This window comes from Stegodyphus dumicola, chromosome 3, assembly GCF_044657685.1.
Source record: "Stegodyphus dumicola isolate Sdum_Otavi_A_Nest chromosome 3, ASM4465768v1".
NCBI lineage: Eukaryota > Metazoa > Arthropoda > Arachnida > Araneae > Eresidae > Stegodyphus > Stegodyphus dumicola.
The window spans coordinates 125,968,853-125,990,253 of NC_140770.1; the positions used below are offsets into that span (position 1 = coordinate 125,968,853).

Consider the following 21,401-nt stretch of genomic DNA (forward strand, 5'->3'; position numbering starts at 1 on the left):
AGAGACTACGATCCTATTTTCTTCCCTCCCTCTATGGTATGCAGAAGCAGGTGCAGTTTCCTCAAATGGATTGTATAATTTTATTACAGCCAGCTTGTTCAAAAAGGCTAATGTAAGCTTCTTTGATAGGAAGTAGAATGAATGTCATTTGAAATCTTCATATCTCTTTGTATGTTAATGTACGGGGAAGGGAGGAAACGGACGGGACGGGTAATGGACGGGGACGTGCATTTCAGAATTTTAAGCATACAGGTTAGCGAAAGTTTCTGTTTTCAAAGGCTTAAAGGCAGTTCACTATCTGAAGCTTTTTTCAGATTTAACTTATAAACAATCATTTCATGCAGATCCAGTACAAATATGCAGTAGGTACACTTGAGATATTCTTTGCATAAATGCATCTGTGATCAAGGCGCTTCCAAAACATGCGCTGTGTGCAAAATTTAAACTTTCGACTGATTAGAATCGTCTACATGCTTATTTCATTAATTTTTATTAGTCGATACCCTTGCTTGATTTTTTTGCTTATCTAAGTGACTAATCTTTTAAATGAGTGTTCTGCTCTAAATAAAAGACAAATGAAATTATTAGACAACAGGTATTAGTAGTTAGTATTAGACAGTAGTTAATATTATTAGTTAGTATTAGTAATTAGTATTAGACAACAGGAAGTTTAATGGTCTAGTAATCAACCGACTGGCATTTGAAAAATAAAATATAAACGATTAAAGGCCAGAAAATCGCAGAATGGAAGAGAGAGAGAGAGAGAGATGCAAAAATTTATATGTGTGAAACTAAAGGAATAGAATGCATATGAAAGAGTGTGGATTGTAATTATAAGATGGGCAATGATGTTTATAGAAGCTCCCAACATTATTTTTTCTCAGATGCACTTCCTAAGATTCTGGACACTAGTTAACAGCAAATAGGGTTTCAACTGACAACTTCTTATTGATCTTAGTACCTTACTGCACGTACACATGCATATATCTTCATTAATGACTGGGAAATTGCTAGTTTGCACTATCATTGGGAAAGACCAAACCCCGTTGGTCATATATACTCTCAACAACACGAACATTTTCAAGGGTGTAAAATAAGAATTTTGAATCCTCAGACAAAGGATATACAAGACTGCAAATACACATGTTTTTTTCGGGATTCGATCTTATGATGGTAGTCGGCTCTGCTAACCATCATATCCACAAGAATGGCTTTGGAACTGTGGCGATTTAACCTAACTGGAGTTTTGAATTCATATTTAATTTCTGTTTATTTAATAGCATTATTTCATATATTAAAACTGTGTTTTTAAGGAAACTGTATGTATATAATTGTAACAGTATGTGTAATATCAGTTAATAATATTGTAGTCCCTCTCGCGCTCGTTTGCAGAGCTCCACCCTTGTAACTTGTTTTTATTAAATAAAAGGATTGTTATGTTGTGAAGATGATAATTAATTTTAAACTAATTTTTAATTGTGGCGCTCCTAAATTAAATCATAGCGTGGTAGCAGTTAATACCAATATCCTTATTCCATAAATGATATTATTGTTGCTCAAAATGACAATGATAATGATAAATATCAAATGTACGAAACGTTAAAGAAACATCTTGTCGAATCTCGCTCCAAGAGTAAAGAATCAAGGATACGCACTTTGCTGTGAGGCGTAAAACTTGGTGACCCACGTCCATACCATTTACCTGAGTGTATGCGTCGTGGGCAAGCACTCCTCAAATCTCTCTAGGTCGCACGCCTTCATACTACTACACGCAGCATCGTAGGGAAATTAAATGAAGGATTGCCACAACTAGAAAATTCATCATCTAGCCGTGTCTATTTAAGTCAATGCAGTATGCAGTGCACAGCCTCCACAAAATTCACCGCTGGAAGCACAAACTGCACAGCTCACTCAGAAACTAAGTGAATCGGCCGCGATTTTTCATCATAGTAGCCGTTCGAGAGACGGTATATAAAGAGCTGGCAAAGAATCAATGCTTTTATCATACGAATGTTGACCCACCAGGCAGCCGAGCGGTTAAGTCCCTGAACATTGGTAGCTCGGTCCGAGGATCAAATTCCACGAACGGGATCGCTGTATAGGCGTTTCCGTGGTTTTCCCCATGTGTAATGTAATTAATACGAGACAGTTCCCCATAGAAAGTCCTCAACGAAGGTATCTCTCCCTTCCATGTAGTGCCTTGGGCGTAACAAATAATAATAATAATAATAATAATAATAATAATAATAATAATATCACATGAATTTTGGCTCTAATGGTAAAAAATATATTCCACCATGCTCTCAGCTGTACCAGGAAAACTATTACTTCGATCGCATTTAGACCATATTCGTAACTACTATGTAAATCGGATTCTTTTGGCTGACCTTTCATTACAATTAAGTCGGGAGCAGACATTTCTGTTCTTCCGGTTAGTCACACCGAACAGTCTGTCGTGAATAAAGGATTGATTCTTTATGCCGCAAATGGAACAAAAATCCAAATCTCTGGTAATTGACGTCTGAGTCTTGACTTTAATTTACAACGGAAGTTCACTTAGTCTTTCGTAATCGGTAGAGTTAGCCAGTCTATCAATCAGAAGCATTGATTATCTAAAGAAGTTTAATTTATTATTGCTGCTAAAAATAATAGCAACGCTGAAACCATGTTGTCTGCACAAGGGAAGGTTGCTAGTATTCTGCCGAGTAGCAGTACCTTAAGGGTTCTTTTAGATACTCCCAAGTTTTATAAAATTTCGACTGAATATTCAGTACTTACTACTTCTTCAGATATATCCAAAGAGACATCAAATCATGCTGTTTTATGATTGAAAACCAAGTGGTCTTCGGTATTTTCTAAACCGCGTTGTCTGTCGCCTGAGCTCCTCATAGCTGCTCACTAGGAATTTGAGTTTCTCTAATCATAGCATACCGTGCGTCCGTCAAAAATTGCTTGGGAAAACCTCGTTCATATAGTAAAAAAAAAAAAAAAAAAGAAAAAAAAAAAAAAAAAAAGAAAGGGCTATGACGTCCATGTGGCGATTATCGTCACTTGAATGTCATCATAGTTCTGGCTAACTATTTCCTTCCCTATATACAAGACTTACCAGAGTATTTTGTGAGAAAAGAGTATTTATAACATTAGATTTATCTCGCACATATCACCAGATATCTGTTAATCCAACCAGTATTGAAAAAAAAAAAAAAAAAAAAAAAAAAAAAAAACTACTTTAACATCCCCATTTGGTTTATTTCAATTTCTACTTACGCTATTTGGCTTCTGTAACGCAGGGCAGATCTGCGATATGTTTCTTAAAGACAAAAATGTTTAGAAGTTTTCTGATTATTTTATCAGCATATAATCATTTGATGTTAAATTCCTACGGGAGAAATTCTGGAAGAATGATGGTTAAAGAAGAAAAATATTAGGTCCCCAAATTCAAGGTATTTGCTATCACATCTGATGTGTTGCTTTAGATTTTGAAATTTGAAGTCTAGCGGTCGTTGTCTTTTCTATCTTAGGAGGAAGGTATTTGTATTTCATCCCTTAGCAACAGAATAAAAGGTATACAACCTCACCTTATAACAACAGCAATAAATATCCGAAGTGTGGACGAGTTCACATTCTTAAGTCTTGACGTTAAAAATACCTTCAGTAAGTGATTTAAGTCAAATATTTCAGACGAAAGCAAAGGATAAGTCAAACTCATTTGGTCGGATTAATTCCATTCTACATTTTTCTTATTTTAGCTAATCATTGCAATTGAGTTTGATTTCACTAAACTGCTTGTACTGAGTAGGCTTTAATGAAGTTCTACTGTAGTGCATCGTATAAGACAGTATATATAAAATAAGATAATTATTTTTGGCTTCCACAAGAGTGATAAAATCGGTTAGACAGTTCCAGATTACAGAGCAAATTCAAGATACGTGTCAGAAAAATGTCTCCCATTTTGGTAATTATTACCAGATCGTACAAGTAACTGACATGATCTTTGCAAAGATCATTACACATAGCCAATGATGTTATTTCAGTGATATCAAAATAGAAATGCTATCGATATTCAAATAATTATATATAAGGTATTTTCTTCCTCCTTCCAGTATGCCTTCATGGTATAACGATAGCACACTCGGCTCGTATTACAGGAGACCAGGTTAGAATCCCTACTAGAGCATTGAATATTTTAATGTCTTCAGCATCAAAAATCGTCAATGATTCTACAAGTGGCACCCGAACTAGAAAAATGTGATTGACAATATTTCGGCAATATCAAGACTGGGCGATTGGGCCCTTTAGGCCCCAGTTGCTCTTTAAAAAGGGGGGACCCTTTTTAGGCATATTCTCCATCCTTCCAACATGCCTTCGTGATGTAGCACATTCGGTGTAAAGGCATTCGAGAGGTCCAGGCTCGGATCCCGCGAGGGCATTGCCCACTTTTCACGTCTCCCGCTTAAAAAAAATCCTATTGTCTCTACACATGTCTTCTAAATGTATGGGGAGCCACCAGTGGCAGAGTGCATAAGACCAATAATTAGACCCGAATTCCAATTCATACGAATAGGCTGGTTTCATGGGCGTTTTTGTGGTTCTTCTCATCTTTAACAAGAATATGAGACATTTCCTCAGATAGTCCTCTGCAAAAACGTCTTATCTCTTATCAGGTATATCTAACGTGCTTCATCATTAATCAAATAATCCCTTTCAAGCTAAATGTATGATTTTGAGAACTTGCGCTATCCACAAGAAGGATAATTTATAAAATAGTTTTGCGGCTTCTATTCCAGCGGCATTGGGGATATTTAAAAAAAAAAAAAAAAAAAAAAAAAAAAAAAAAACTGAAAGGCTTCAGATTTTAACTTACGTCCAAAGGGACTTTTTTTTAACGTCTTGTGCGTACCTTTATTTATTAAATATCATGGTCTTTTCACTTAAACTAGAAAATTCAGTTCAACAACAATGTCGCGAAATAATTTTAAAATGAGCATATCTTTAGAATTTCCGATACACAATCTGGAGATAATTTTTCGCCCCGTAGTGTTGCCATTGCTGGCTTTTAAATCGCTGAGTTTGTTAATCAAAAATTCATACGTTAAAGTGTTACGAAATTTGAAATCGATACTAAAACAAATTTCAAATTCGGGCTTCCAAATGCCAATATTATAGTCTAGACTAACGTTATTCAAAATTTGATGGCTCTAGGTACCGTTGTTTTATCACAATGCGAGAAACATATATACTGCATTTATGCAGATTCTTCATTATTTAATTTCTTCTAATATAATACAGGGCGATAATATTTGGCGGCAACAATTTGAAAAGTGATACGCCGTTTATAGTGTTCCGACGCAAAATCGCAAAACGAAAACAATAGTCCTTCAGGGACAAAGCTCCTTTGCACTAAAAATTTCAAATTCTCTCATAAAATTTTAAACTCACAATTTTGAAAAATGTTATAAAACGACAAAATATGAAAAAATCTAACTTTCGCGAAAAAATATTTCGACTGAGGAAAATTGCTGCAGTAATTATTAGAAAAGAAATTATGCAATCAAAAGATATTTACAAACATCTGCAACAATTTAAAAGTGTATCAACTTTTAATTTAAAAGTGTATCAACCTGTAATGGATACAAGAATACATCTCGTAGTTTGTCTGTAGTTCGATTTCCGATTTTAGCAATGTCGCAGTTTCGTTAGAACTGATACATTAGGGGAAAAAGCTCATGAGGCAAGACTTGTTTCTTTATTAAAGCTTCCAACGGGGTTAGTTGCCAGAATAGACAAACTTAAACATCAAATTTGAAAAGTGCAAATTTTAAATTCGCCAGAGGGTTATAGGACGATTCTCTTTAATAAGAAGGTACAGTAATTCCCTGAAGTTGAGCTTCATAAAATTTTAACAAACTGATCTGATTCCCAGTTCCAAAGAAAAAAGAAGATATAAGGAATATAAAAATCCGTTCTTGCTTTTCTGTACTAAAGAATAAAACAGTGCATTGTATAAATTGGTGATCCAAAAGTCGCATACTTTAAAAAACTGTGAAAATTCCACAGGAGATTTTAATGGCAAATTATTTCAACGGATTAAAACGTCAATGGATCAATTTCAAAGGATCAAAAAGTCCTTTCAAAATGTTCATGAACCTAACTAGACAATAATTACAATAATTTTCTGCTTTATATACTGATTTCGAGAAATTATAAGCATTTACTATAACAAACGAAGTGGTCGCCTGTCTCTTTTGAGTTTCCTCAAAATGGACGATGTCAGGAACAAATTGTTGCAATCGCCAATAGAGAGTGGGAGGAAAATGGCATTCATAATCAAATTTATGCGTTGGGAAGTAATACTCAATTGTAAAAATTCGTGCTGCTTGGGAAAAAAATCTTAAAATTCGTTGCTTGGTCGTTGAAGTTCTGCTGATCTCCCTTTTTCACTAAATACACGCTTTTTTAAAGCTAACAGCATAAAATACAAAATGAAATTCAAGTCATACATAATTTGTAAGACTATAGAGGTGTCTTTTATTGAAATAATTTGCCGTTAATAAGTATTATAAAATATCCACATTTTTAGAAAGTTTGATATGACGACTTTTAGCATAAAACGCAGAACAATTGATTTCTTTCAACACAAATATAATTTAATGAAATTTTTAAAAATAGTGCGGAGTTCTAGAATATTAAACATAGAGTGCCATGCTTTGAAGCAGGGCTTAATTTCTAAGCTCAGAAGTGCCGGAAGAATCAGAAAACCGTCAGGAAGAAGAGAAAAAATAAATAAGTAAAGTAACTGATAAAATCATAAAATGCATAATGATAAATGCAATAAAATATAAAAATAAAAATAAAAAATTAATAAATTATTTTCCCATGATAAATAGTTAAATAAAAGAAATAAAATACCGAGCCTCGTCTTATTTGGGATTCCGGCTGGACTTAAAATTTCATTCCAAGAACAAAGAGCCGGTTTCTGGCAGAATTTAAGTTCCTGAATATACGGTATAACGTACTTTCAAGACGTGAGAGAAACAGAAACCATTCCTTTTTTTCCAGCACATCAACGGAAAAAAGTAAAGCGATTAAAGTGTCACTAATGAGAATAAAGAAGATGCTAGAAACAATATGAAAATATGGAAAGAAATTTTGGTAAAAATTTACAATTGGGTGCCCCTTGTTTTTTGGCGAATCTTTTTTGACGCCAACATCGGCACCAAGAAGGCACAATTTCAAGATGGCCGCTACACAAAAACAAAATAAGAAGTCAAAGAATTGTGTCCATGTACACATCGATCTGTTTTCACTTAAAAAAAAACATCCCAGCATTGCACAAACTAGGCATTGAGCATTACCATAAATTTGTCCATGCACACATCAATCAATTTTCATTAAAAAAAAATCAGAAAGCTAAAACCAAGTTAAAACTATCATGGTAACCACAAGTGAGGTTTCATCACACACACACACACACACACACACACAAAAAAAAAAAAAAAAAAAAAAAAAAAAATAAAATAAAAATAAAAATAAAAAATAAATAAATAAATAAATAAAAAAAAATTAAAAAAATAAAATAAAATAAAAAAAAATTATCGCTAATCGAAGGGGCATCCAATTCTACACTAGAGCCGAAATTTTAATGGGAAAGTGAACCTTCGAAAACAAAGAGAGAAGAGTCCAAGGTTTTCTGACCGCGAAGCCCTGCCAATATCATTCTAGCTGTTAAACAACATGCAACTGGGCTAAGAAATTTCCCCCGAATCCGATCCGATAACAACATGAGAATAAAAGTAAGGTTTGCACAAGTCATAATTTGTCATCGTATTCGGTTACATAGTTTAAGTCTGCGGGAGCTCTGCAGTGAGAAATCACTAGCACTGAACGTGCACAACTAAGATAATCACTTTTAACACTTTCGCAATCAAAACATTTTACCCACTTTCATAAATTCATTGCACTACCTGGAGAATAGGCCTTGGACACGTGGGCGGACGTGGGATTTTTAAGGAAAGACTTAAAAATCTTAACTTCCATCAAAGTGTTTGTTTCCTAGAGAAAGAAAGGCATGCATTCGGAAATTATAATAAATTTTTAAGGCGTATTTATTTTTAAAATAAAATTTGTTCGCTGAAACTGTGTGTCAACATAAAAGAAGTGCCGGAACCTTTTAATTAAAGGTTCCGGTGCGCTTCGGCTAGAATCACGATTTACTTCAGAAACTGAGAAGTACCGGAGCAGGGCTCCCGCGCAATTTAAGCTCTGCTTTGATGCATATTATTTCTTTAAAGTTAGTTCTAATATGTAGGAAAAGTAATGCTCTGTTTATACGCATTTTCTAAATTTATGACAATTCTAAATTCAAGCTAATTAGAAGCATAACAAAATAAGAAAAATAAATCACAACATAAATTCAAGTTCGCGTAAGTTGGGGTAGCGCAAGTTGTAGCGTTATTGTAAACCTTATTATTTTTTTTATTTATAAACTGCAATTTATTAGGCTTTTTCTGGAACGAATTTTTATGATCGAACAAGCAAGATTATTGTTGAATTTTTATGATTAATCCTTACTTCACAAATAATGTTAACGTAGGATCGACACAGAACAAAATTATTAGTTCTTACCTCTGCATATATTTTACTTTTTGCACATAAATTCAAATTGAATGAAAAATTTTGCGAGATTTCCTTTCATCTCCAATGTTTAAAAATACTTCCTCTTTCTTATTAGTTTATTTACTATTAAGAATTCCTTGTAGTTGTAGTTTTAATTCCTTAGTATCGGTAATAATAAAAATAAAGGTATTTTATTTATTTATTTTTATTATAAAACTTATAATATTAGCTTTTCATTCTACAAATGAAATAGAATATAATGCAATTCCACATTCTTGAATTCCGTAATTTACTGTAAAATCTAAAATAAAAATGAAAACAAATTACTTTTTATTCGATTTTTAGATTAAAATTACATTGAGACTTTGTGAGCAATCTGTAAAAAAAGCAATTATTTCTGATAGAAAGCATTTTTTTGCTTTTAAGTTACATATGGTTTAATGTTCTTTTCACTTTCACTAAAGTCATTACCATACTGTTCCCATATGTGTAACATCTGGAGCTAATAGATGAAAAAACGAAGTCTGTAACCCAGATAGCGGTATACAACGTCATTGAACCTCTTTGGCGATTTTGGCTGAAAATTTATTCCGCCAATACCGCCAGATTTCCCAGTAACCCATCGGCTTCAGATACGATAGTGTGGGTAAGCTTAAGATTGTTTTCGTGATCAGTGTACATGCAGGATTCGTTATTAGATTTATGATAGCAAAATCATGTTGTTACATTCTCTGACGTGAATACACAAATTAATGAGTTTCTTTTACTATCAAATTTTATTGTTTTGTAGCTTTTCATGGCGTTTTAGCTGCTCAATCTTTCCTGAACAGCGTCGTCTAGTTAGGCTTAACAAAACGCATGGGCTTGTTTACATTTTCTCAACTTTGTTACTGCAATAGATTTATGTTTTTCTTTCGAATGTACTCTTTTTTTTTTTTTTTTTTTAACCAATCATTATGTTTTTAATTTTTTTGTGTCAAGTTATAGATACATGTATTTTAAAAATTTTGCATTTATGTTATGGAATATTGCTGGAGGTATTTTCGATCGCGACGATATTTTCCGGAATTGTGGAGGTGAATCCGTATAAAAATTCGAACAAATTTACATTATTTTATCATAATTAGTATATTGAGCTTGTAGTATAGTTTTATATCATAGAAAAATCCTCTTATTTTAACTCTTGTTGGATAAGTCTGAATACCATTTAACTGTTATTAATACATCCTTATTTTTAAAAAGAACTTCAAAATTTATATGCATTAATGAAATAAACTACCCGGCAGAGAAATTCAGTTGGCCTTTTCAGTTTAATTACCCTAATGATGGATTTTTGCATTAATTTGTTACCTCGTGAAAAGAAAATCTATGATCAGGAAAATGTAAAACATTTCATTACACTATCAGGATTGTGATGTCGGGGAGAACTTTTTTTACATCTAAGGAATTGCAAAATTATATAATTACTTATATAGCATTTTGAAGCATTTATATATCTGGAGCTTTATATAAACACTAAGTATGGAATTCATTCTTCAAAGCTCAGAATGTAAACTTGTTCCATAAATTTTACATTTCAGCTTAGGAAGGAAAGAAGAAATCAATATGAGGCTCAGAACTTCAAGAAATGTTAAATTTACAACCATTGTTTGTGAATGATTACACACACAAACAAAAAAAAAACAAAAAAAAAAAAAATCTTTGTATTTCAAAAGACGTGAGAAGGTCTTTATAAAAAATATTTTGTGAGCATCACGTTTATCCTGCTTCTGGAAAAGACTGATTGTGTTGCCTTCTAAACTTCATATATTTTTCAAATTACATAAAGCTTTTATATTTGAAAATGAAATAAAAAGATTAAGTTATTTTTTTATATATGAAAGCCAATATTTAAAATTTTCAGCTGATTATACATATTGCACAACAATAATTCTGCACTCTTCAGAGATAAGGTAAAGTGATGGTACCATGCTAAGTGCCTTAATTGTATTGTAAACTGGGTGTTAATATTAGAACAGGTTTTTTTAAAGCAATGGAAAGTATGTAAAATACATTCTTTAAGAAGTACAATTTTACACTTAAAATTAAATTTCATCCTTTAGTCAAATCATTTTTTTATTAAGAATCATTCTGTTCTGACATGTTGTTGTAACTTATCTCACTTGTCTGACAGTAACATTAGCACAAACTCACAAAATTCATTATGGCAAGGAGTGCAAAATTGCACCTGTTGTTGATAAGATTCCTGAGCACCATACAGGTGATAGTATGACTTTGCTTAGTTTTGCCCCCTCCCAATTTAAATAGAGAGCAGCCTGGGGGGAATGGGTCGGAATGTTTCCCACCCCTCTTCCCCTACCACTAACCTCTCAAGAGGACTTTTGGCTTGACACATATTTAGAGTGCCCCCATGCACCACAAATGCTATGCATTTGCAAGCAAGCATCCATGCCTTCTGAGGGATTTGGACCCAGGCTTTATGGTACAGCAGTCAGCGTTGTTAACCACTATCCTGGTTGGGCGGCGGTCTGACATGTAAATACTGTAAAGCACTGATGGGCATTAAAACAATAAAAAGCAATTTTTTTTTCTTTTTGGACGAGCACTAATACTTCATTATGTTAGATGGGTCCATATGATAATGGTTCTCAGTCATAAAGGTACTTATACTTTCGCCCAAGATGGCCACAATCTTAAACACCAGAAACCTTCACAAGGATGTCATCATAAAGGTGCATTCACCTTATGAAAATCTATTTCTTACTTGTATAAATCCTCCATGAAGGCATCCCTCCACTTAGGCAGATAGCCCTAGTGTGCTTTGCCATAATTAAATACACACCACTTACTTGTATAAAGCAGCATTCGTAAAGGTATATATGCACCTGTGCAAGTAAGGTTTTAAATTGCTATTCAGATTAACTAAGTATAAAGTTCTACTTGCAAAACAGTAATTTGGATTAAAATCATTTGTACCTTTATGAAAGTCTTTTACAAGTTCAGATTTAATCTGCATAAAGATACAGACATTTTTATGCTGGGACACTCTTATTCTGTCTCTTCGAGCAGTGGCCAGCTTGCATCGAGGTCCTGCGCAGAGACAAACCACCATTATGAAAATAACCATATAAAGCTGTTTGAGAGTGGTAGTTTTGTTCTGAATTAGGACAAAACCTTTTGTGTCATTTGACTTAATCTATAACTATAGGATCATCCTGTATATAATTTTAATTTTACTTCTTTTGTTTTTCAAAATTAGTATAAAGTTTTTTTTTTAAATCTAAAATATGCATTTCTACATCCTTTGCTAGCTACTCAATATTCCAATAGGACTTTGTTCTGCCAGGTTTTACGAAACATGGTCATTTAGCTCTACGGATCTAGGTTGAACTTATTTTCTAGGCCGCTGTTTTGGTCTCGGAATTCCTGAGGCCGTCACAGAGCTGTTCCTTGGCCATCGGCAAACTACATACTTTCCTGAGATTGCTCTCCAAATTAAAAAGAAAATGCTTAGTGATTAATAACATTTTTATTTCATACTCACTAAGTACTTACGTATGACAAACTATAAAACGCACTTAATATGACAAGAACTTATAATGAGTTTAAAATATTTAGGCAGGATATCGTGAGAGTCTGGCCGCCCGCGTACTTTTACACGATGCACCCCTGCTAGGAACGGCCCTGGGCCACCATTGACACTGGCTTCTGCTTATTGCCCGATCTCCATATACTACATTAATATTTCTTGCACTTGTTTCTAATGAATGATAAAGCTGAATGTGCTCTTTTGTCCATTATTGTTTTGACAAACAAATATTAAAATTGAACTGCATTCTTCAAAACTTGCAAACATAAGAACAAGTAAACTTAATACTTATTTTTTAGCATTTTAATGCAGGTAATTTATTCTGTTCTCATCAGATTTTTATGCAGTAGAAAAACCACTTTATTTATAGGATGAACTAGTATCTTCTTGATTTAACTCTACTATAACACAAATATTATTGCAAAAAATGTCTGAAGTTTATCAAATGAGTCTCTAAATTTCTTGCTTAAATCTTTATTATGTAATCACTATTACATATACAAAAGCTTGAAAACATATTAACCCTCTAAGCGGCAAAGCTGTATATATATATATAGTCTAGAATATTTATTTTGATATCTGTAGGAACGTGTATATACATGCATATTAAAAGATGCCAACATAATTAAGGCAATATATCAAAAGAAAAATCCAGGTATGAAATACAAGGAGAGTTTTTGCATTAGAATCAAAAAAATAATTTGTTCTCGTAGTAGTTTTTGGAAATTTGTGCTTTTTTAGTGAAAACCCTGGCTGCCCAGAGGGTTTAAATGAGCTTGGGTGTATAAGTGTATGAAAAACTAATAATATTTCTGTGATACACAATGATAATCAGTTGCATTTAATATGCACTTCAGAACTGTAAATATACATACATGCGTAAATAGAAATACTAATTCTATGCAATACTAATTCTATGGATGCATGAATGTATATTTACTAAAGAACTGTAAATATACATACATGCGTCCATAGAATTAGTATTGCAGCATTTGAGGTTTGGTATATTTGATTATGGCAAAGCATGCGAGAAGGAAGGATGCCTTCGTGGAGGAATTTCTAAGGAAAGCTAGCTCGCATCCATGTTACACTTGGGGAAGACAAGAAAAATGCCAATGCAGCTAGCTCGCTCTCTAGTAATCACAACCCAAGCTGAACTAGCAGTGTTAGCAACTTTAATGCTCGGCTACTGGTGGGTTCACAACATCTAAGGAGTAAAAAGAGAAGCCACTAATATATGAAATGTTTGGGGAATATATGTTTAGGAATTTTTTATCTTTATTATAAAGTTATTAAAGCCAGATTTCTATGGAATTATTTCTGTTTAACACAATATTTGGCTCATCTTTTGAAGCTTAAATATTTAGAGATATATTTATAACATTTTTCAAGTTGCAGTAGGAGTGGACCCCATTTTTTAAGGGGCTTTCATATCATAAATTTATTTCTAAAAATGAACATAACCTATGTCTTCAGATGAAAAAAGCTCAGCTTTAGCTCCAATTACATAATACAGTCAAAAGTCTTTAATCTGGACTCGTCGGGACTTCAGCAATTCCGGATTATAGATCATCAAGTTAAATCTGGTGAGATGGCATGCAGAAATTATAAAATTAAAAATATGAAACCATAATTTATGAAATATTATGATCTAAAGGGTATCAAATTTTACCAAAAAAAACTTAATATTTATTTGTTTACTTTATTAAACATTTCTTTCAACGCGCGCATGCGTAATCCATAGTCGAAATTAGAAAATTGCAACTGGAAAACTATTTGATGTGAATTCGTGATATTTATAATGACGAGGAATTTGATTTAAATTGTATCAAAGGAAATTGATTAAATCATATTGATGTATCCAGATGAAATACTACATTTAGTAAGGAATTTTAAGCCGAATAAAATAAAAACATCTGCCTTGAAGATAAAGATAGTGCTGACAGATCAACTTCCAGTTCAGTGCGTGCTGCGATGCCCTCCCCCCCCTGCAGAGCTGCGTGAAATTGATAAACAGATTTTGGAATGGTTAGAGAAACAAAGAATATGTCTTTATCCATTTTTTTTTTTTGGCAATTCCACTTTTTGTTTGATGGACATCGAAACATGCTTTCCTTTTGTAGATCCTTTGGCAGCTCCAGAATGGGAAATTCTTTTTGACATAATCGAAAGTTCAAGCTTACTTTTATAAAATTGCTCTAACAGTCTGCAAAAAATAATAAGCCGCATCCAATGAGAAGATTAAGGAACAATGCAATCTGCAACATTAACTGAATTAGATAATTTTAGCTTAGCTTATACCGTCCGTTATGCATTAAATGCGCATGCATAAATGCATATGCACAGAAAGTTTGTAGCTTTGAGGTCCGTATTATAGATCATTTCGGATTATGGATGTCCGGATTAGAGACTTTTGACTGTATCTGCCATTGAGGATTATTTTAAAGGTTCTATAGACATATTTTTATGCAAAAATAATTTAAAATGAACATTGTATCAGCTGTATGAGAAAAAATAAAATCATATCTAATTTGCATTTCTTCATGTAGAGGCATACGTGAAGAATCTGCCTAGTGTCCCTGTAAATTAAAAGTAGTCTTCATTAATGTTTTTTTTTCAAACATGCCTGAATGTGATGCAAATGTAAATGGACAGCATTCAGTAATTAATATGCATCACTGATGTTGTTTCTTCACATTTTTCAATCAAAAAGGAAAAATTAGAATTAATATTGGAACATTTTCCATTTTAGTATCTCTGTCCAATTTTGTTGTTTTTTGGAAATGTCCAGGGTGCCTGTACATCTGAATATTATGTAATTGTTAACTGCCTAGTCTTAATGATGGCTTAATGTTTTTCTGGGTTGGTTGAATGAGTTGTCAGTTATTCTTTTTTTCCTAGTCTGAGTTTCCATCTTACTTTAATGGACTTCTTTCTTTCTCTCTTTTATTTAGCAGAGCTTCTCTTCTTATTCTTTTCTGCATCTTGCTTTTTACTGCTGCTGACATGAAATTTTGCAATAAACCGAAAAGCGGTTTCAGTATTATAGGAAATCACTTGAGAGGTATCTACATAAAGGGAAGGATGCCTTCATGAAGGACATATTAAGGTAAACTAGCTCGTATTCACATTACGCATAGAGAAAATCATTAAAACTCCCATGCAGTGAGCCAGAATTAGAATCCGAATCAAACTACTACTCTATTTTATCTTTACAGCATTATGGGCTCCTGGGCGAAACAGTGTGTTGGGGCTCCTACAACAGTTACTAACAGGAATTAAATGTAAGCTCATGAGGCTTATGGGCGAGTGCCCAGTGGGCCGTTGTGTTAAGATGGCTACTACTTCAGCAGTTTTATTGCTTGGGTGCTGTTCAACAAACTGGCAAGTGGTAATACATAACAAAGAACCTAATGGAAAAATAACCATTCATTTAAGTAAACAGTTTTTAATTTTTGAGTGGGTTACTTCTTGAGATGGATTTCTTTCAAATAGATCATAAACAAAAGTATTTTCAGGAGTTACATATTTTAAGATTAATTGCTGCAAAAGACTAATTATAGGTCAAAATGAATTAATGAATTTCATGTTGTGGTATCAACCCTCTGATATAACATTGTTTACAGGTCACCCTGTATATATTTGTATGGGTTGTGTTGGTGTAGCTGATTTTATATGACTTTTAAAATTTACTACAAGTTCATATCATGGTGGTTTAGTTGGCTGGTTGCATTTCCCTGATGTAGTATAAGTTAATTTTTAGTAGAAAGTTGACAAATCATGCATATACTTTTAAAACATACTTCTTTGTATGATGATAAATTATGCCTATATTCATATTTTATAATTTTGGCAGTACTGTTCTGTTATTGAGACCATATGTAAGCATGTGCATACTAACGTACATATATGTGTATACAAACACAGACATTTGTACATACATATATACATGAACACATACATATATACATGAACACATACATCCATATACACAAGCATACATTCATACATTTCTCAATCTGGTCTTGATAACAGAAGAGTACCATTTTGGCTTGAATTTAGTAGGGAATTTATAAATAAAATAGCTGAATAAAATTTTCGAAAAAATTTCTAAACTTTTTTTGGTCATAGCTGTGTGGGTAAAGTCATATAACCTGCTCTTTAATATAAGACTGTGGCTGAAATGTGTTGAAAAAATTATGAGATGTATGTAACATTGTATACATATTAATAGATTTTTAGTAATGTAAAATTTTGTTGATGTTCACTTACAGCAATTAGTTTTAATAAACTAAAACCATATTCTTAGAATCATCAATGACTGAATTGATGAGGCTCCTGAACACTGGTAGTTCAACCTAGATTCAAAGTTTTGCGAATTGGTATTTCACAGTTTTCCCTTTGTGAAACATGAGTATGACTCAGTTTTCCTGAAAAATTTTCTGCAAAGAAAGTGTTAATATCTGACAGATGGAACTAGCTTTGCTGTAATTGATTAAACAGCCAAACATATTAGATTTTTGAATTTATCTAATTTTTTCACGTGTTTTCTGTTTTTCAAGGTAAATGGTTTAACACTACAGTTTTAGAATTCTGATTTTCTCAAACAAGATTTTTAATTTATAAAGGATTATTTCTTAGCTGGGGATGTGTGCTTTTTAATCCCTTTATTAATTAAAAAATTGGAAATTTATGATCAAAATTAGTTATAAAATGAACACTTTTTAAATCAGTTATGTAATGTGTATGATGTTAACATGTTAACAATTTTTCCAAAATTCATGTAATTTTTATGAAATTTAAGATATGAAAAATTTTTGGAAAGGAAATTTATTGCATAATTTTAAACCTTGAATTCTAAATATTATATTTATTATTCTATTTATTACTCCTACAAGAATTGTTTCATACATTATTATTTTCATACTATTATTATTTTTGTGGTCCTGATATTATTTCTAAGTTGCTATTACTTCTTACTTAATTTGCAATCTATGAATTCATTTTTTAAAATTTGTGGTAAAATATAATTATTTTTGCATTTTTTATTCAGTGGTATTTATTTGAGATGGCTGTTAGACCATATTTACGAAGTTCTCTAGCCAGAACATTATATGAAAAAATGGTTAAAGATGATAATCTAAGATGTCTGGACAAATCGAAGGTATGTTATATTTTCATTGTTTCTTTCATGAAATCCTTATAATGCTTCATTTTCTAACAATTATTTTTATTTATTTATGTATTTATTTTAATTTAGTAGTTTTTAAATTTTTGTTGCTTAAAATATTTGTTGATTTTAATGAAGAGCAAAATATACACCAAATTAATAGAAAATATTTAGACATGGGATAACATAGTTAATTAGTTTTTTAATGAAGTAAGGTCTCTTCTAAGGGATGGCAAATTTGTAAAACTTGGGTAATGTGGCAACAGGCAGAGTAGGTCTCTTTATAAAATTGTCTCTAATTGTTTTAACATTAAGAGCCTATGAATTTTGGTTAAGGGGATGACAAAAATTGTAAAACCTGGCCAATATGGCAACAGATAGAGTGGATCTTTTGCTTTGTAAAATTGTCTCCAATTGCCTATGAATTTTGGTTAATTTTATTAATCTTTAACATGGTTTTGCTTTTAAAAATAGCAAAAAAATTATATATCAAATATAATAGGCGAAATCAAGGTAACTAACTTAAAACAAGCAGCTTGTAGAAATTACAAGCTCTTTATTTTGTAATTGATTTATAAGTTTTCTACAAAAAATGTGAGACTCCTTAGTGCCTTACTGATCTGCAGCATTTATTTTCTATTTATTGTATTTAAAATAATTCGAAATCTCCTATATAATATATATAAAATACGTCTTAAATTGGGTTTTGGTAACTTTTGTCTAAAATTTCTGTTATATATATATTTTTTAATAAAACATAACCCACCAGGTGTTACATCATGCAGTTTTTAAATATATAAAAGGCAATTATATTTTGCTTTTCTATTTGTCAAATATTTAATTTATAAAACTAATCAGAAAATCATTTATCTTTGTTTTTGTAACAGTGGAAAAAAAATAAATAATTGTCATGCATTGAGTTTAGCAATCTTTACTAAAAGGTAATTCACAATTTATAATAACATTTCTGAGATATTAATAAATTGATTAAATTTTGATGCTTTTAAATTTTAGATGAAATTAGCAAAATTAAGTTTTATTAAAAAAAGTTATGTTTTATTAAATATATATATATATAATAGAAATTTTAGACAAAAGTTACCAAAACACAATTTAAGACGTATTTTATATATAGATTTTGAATTATTTGAAATACAATAAATAGAAAAATGTGAGGTTAATAAAAATGATATGCCTAACTGAAACTAATCAAATATGCTTCTAGATCTTAATAATGAGATTTATTTCTGATATGTTACTAGTATTACCAACATTTTTTTTAACTGGGTTTTTATTACTGTACTCATTTAAATTGTCATATCAAATATGTGGATATTAATCTTGAATTTTTGCACAAAAGACCTTTTCTACTTTTCAATCCTTTCTGTATGATGCAGTTTTGATCCAGAATAAATTTATTAACTAAATTTTTGTATGCTTGACTTTTCTTTCACATCTATAAAACATAACAACAGCTATTTCTTATTTGAAAAATTTTTAAATTTGCATATTTCTCGTCGTTTCTGTATGGAGCAGTTTGATCCAGAATAAAATTTATTAATTTTGTATGCTTGAATTTCCTTTCACATATATAAAGCATAATGACATCTATTTTTTTTTTTTTTTTTAAATTTGAACTTATGAACAGTAAATTCATTCCACATTTTTTTGCTAATTCCAAATGTGTCTATTGCTTTATTAAATACAATAACTTTTATGAATCCATTTTCATGAGCTGAATGATGTGATTACATTAGAACTTTATAAGTTATTTGTTGTGTCACTATAAAATCCATTTATTTGTCAATTAGAATTTGTTTTCAATAGATTTTAATTACTCGGGTTATTATTTTGCAATATCAAGATTTGTTGAAGTAAGTATATTTTCCAAATTCTGAACACATTACTTGATACTCATTTGTTGAGAATGATAGCAGTTTGAGTATAGATAATTCTGCACCAAGTACATTTTTACTGTCCATAGAGCTAGGAAGATTTTTGATTACCAGCTATTTAGAGCCAACATGTAAATTTTCATGTGTTTCTTAACATTTTTACTCAGATTACTTATTTTCTGTTACTTATTGTTATCAAAGACCTTATGTATTTTTCAGATAATACATTCCAAAATGCTTAGATATTTATGTAGGGAAAATTCTGAAAATGTTTTTTCACTTTTTTTGTTATATGAAGAAAAACTTTTTTTGTTATATGGTAGCAGACTTCATTATATCATATGTGTATGTTACCAAATATTCAAATAAAAATTGTGCATAATACTGAATTTAAATCCAAACTATTGGCAATAGATTTTAAATTAATATTTTTCATAATTAAGCAAAAAATTATGCTAATTTTGAAACGTCTAAATGATCTTAGTAAAATGCAAATCTCTAAATACAGAGAGTAGACTTTCCAACACAGCAGATTCTCTTCCCTTCTCTTCTTCTCTATAGTCTTTTTAAATTATGTCAGCAAAGCATTATTATCTTAGTTGTGAATGTCATTGTTTTAGTTGTGAACCTTTAAAATGGTTGGTTTGAATTATATTAGAAATATTTTCTTGTAATAGTTTGGCTTAGTTGAAAATATTTATTTAGCAATATGAGTGTTAAACTGTTATAAAAGTGCATGAGAATATTTGCTGGAGAAATATTTTTATGTGCTATTTTTTCAAAGAGGTAAATTTGAATAAAATTTATTGCATATATATATATATATATATATTTATTTATTTAATGTTAAAGTCCTTTTAGACGATTTGGTTTAATATATTAGGGTATTAGGGTACATTTTTCATAAATATAGAATTTATATTAAGATTTTTTATTTGTTTTTTACTTTTTTAAATCCTTCATGATGAATTATTTATGCTAAAAATTGTGCAGTGAATAATTATTAAAGGAATGTGTTAACATTTTAGTATTTGAAATATTAAATATTAAAATTAAAGACATGCTAAGCAGAAAATAGGCATATTTTTAAACTTTCTTCAAATTTCAGTTATGTTATACGAGAAACTACTATTAAAAGTACTTTTAGTTTGCTGTTATGAATAAATAAAATATTTTTAAATAATTGTTTAATATAAAAAATCATGCTGCTTAATTATGCATGTTGTGCATTTTTTGAACCATGTTCTATGGTTAAAAAAAGGGAGAACATACCATTATTTTTTCCAGCAATTTTTTTTAAGGTCTGTGCTGTTGCCATGCATTAAAAATCATTTTGTGTGTTAGGTGTTTTGAATTATGATTTCTAGTAGTAAGATATGGATTTAAAAAGGTTAATAATTCTTTTTTATATATAAGAAAGATTGTTTTAAGGGCATAAAAATAATTAAAATAATTATTAAAAGAAATTCTGATTGTTTTATATTTTGTATAAATTAGTCATCTTGAATTTTTTCCCTGTTTTTTAGAGTTATTCATGTATTAAATAAACCATAAATTCTAATTTCCTGTATTTTTATTGATTAAATATATATAATCAGTCGTACAGTGTATACTATTTTAGAAGTGGACTAGTCTTGAAAAGAAAACTGGAATTGATCATTTATCAAATTATTCTTCATATTTTATTTAATTTTAAATTTATAAACCCAACAGAAGTTTTTGTTGATGGTATATTTCATGCTAGTAAAGTAATGCTACAAATGATAATTAAGAAATTTCATGCGTTTTATGCCATCAGTGGTATGGTTGCAAATGTTATGTTGAATATGCACAGCTTTTTATGTAAAGAAAGCAGATATAAGGACACTGCAGACCATGGCTCACTGAAGGCAGTTGCCCCAATGAATTTAGTTTTTATGTAAAGATCAGAATGTACTTATGTAAAGATAAGAATTTTATTATTATTATGATGATGATGAAGTTTAAAGTGAAAATATATTTCAACAGTTTATATTTTTTTTGCTTATATTCATATTTAAATTGTTTTTAAAGCTTTTTGTATATAGTTTTCATTTTTTTTCTAATTAGGTTATTTAGCTTTTATGTTTTACTACTTTCCAATAAAAGTGTA

General features: G+C 30.9%; 1 protein-coding gene across 1 annotated transcript in view; it reads left to right on the top strand.

The window, feature by feature from the left end:
* Positions 1-9,225: 9,225 nt before the first annotated feature.
* Positions 9,226-21,401, top strand: part of LOC118192790 (protein-L-histidine N-pros-methyltransferase) — a 500,898-nt gene continuing 488,722 nt past the window's right edge. Inside the window, exons 1-2 of the mRNA XM_085812441.1 lie at positions 9,226-9,262; positions 17,259-17,369. Coding sequence (XP_085668567.1) covers positions 17,274-17,369 — 96 coding nt within the window. The 5' untranslated portion in view covers positions 9,226-9,262; positions 17,259-17,273. The remainder of the gene's footprint in view (positions 9,263-17,258; positions 17,370-21,401) is intronic.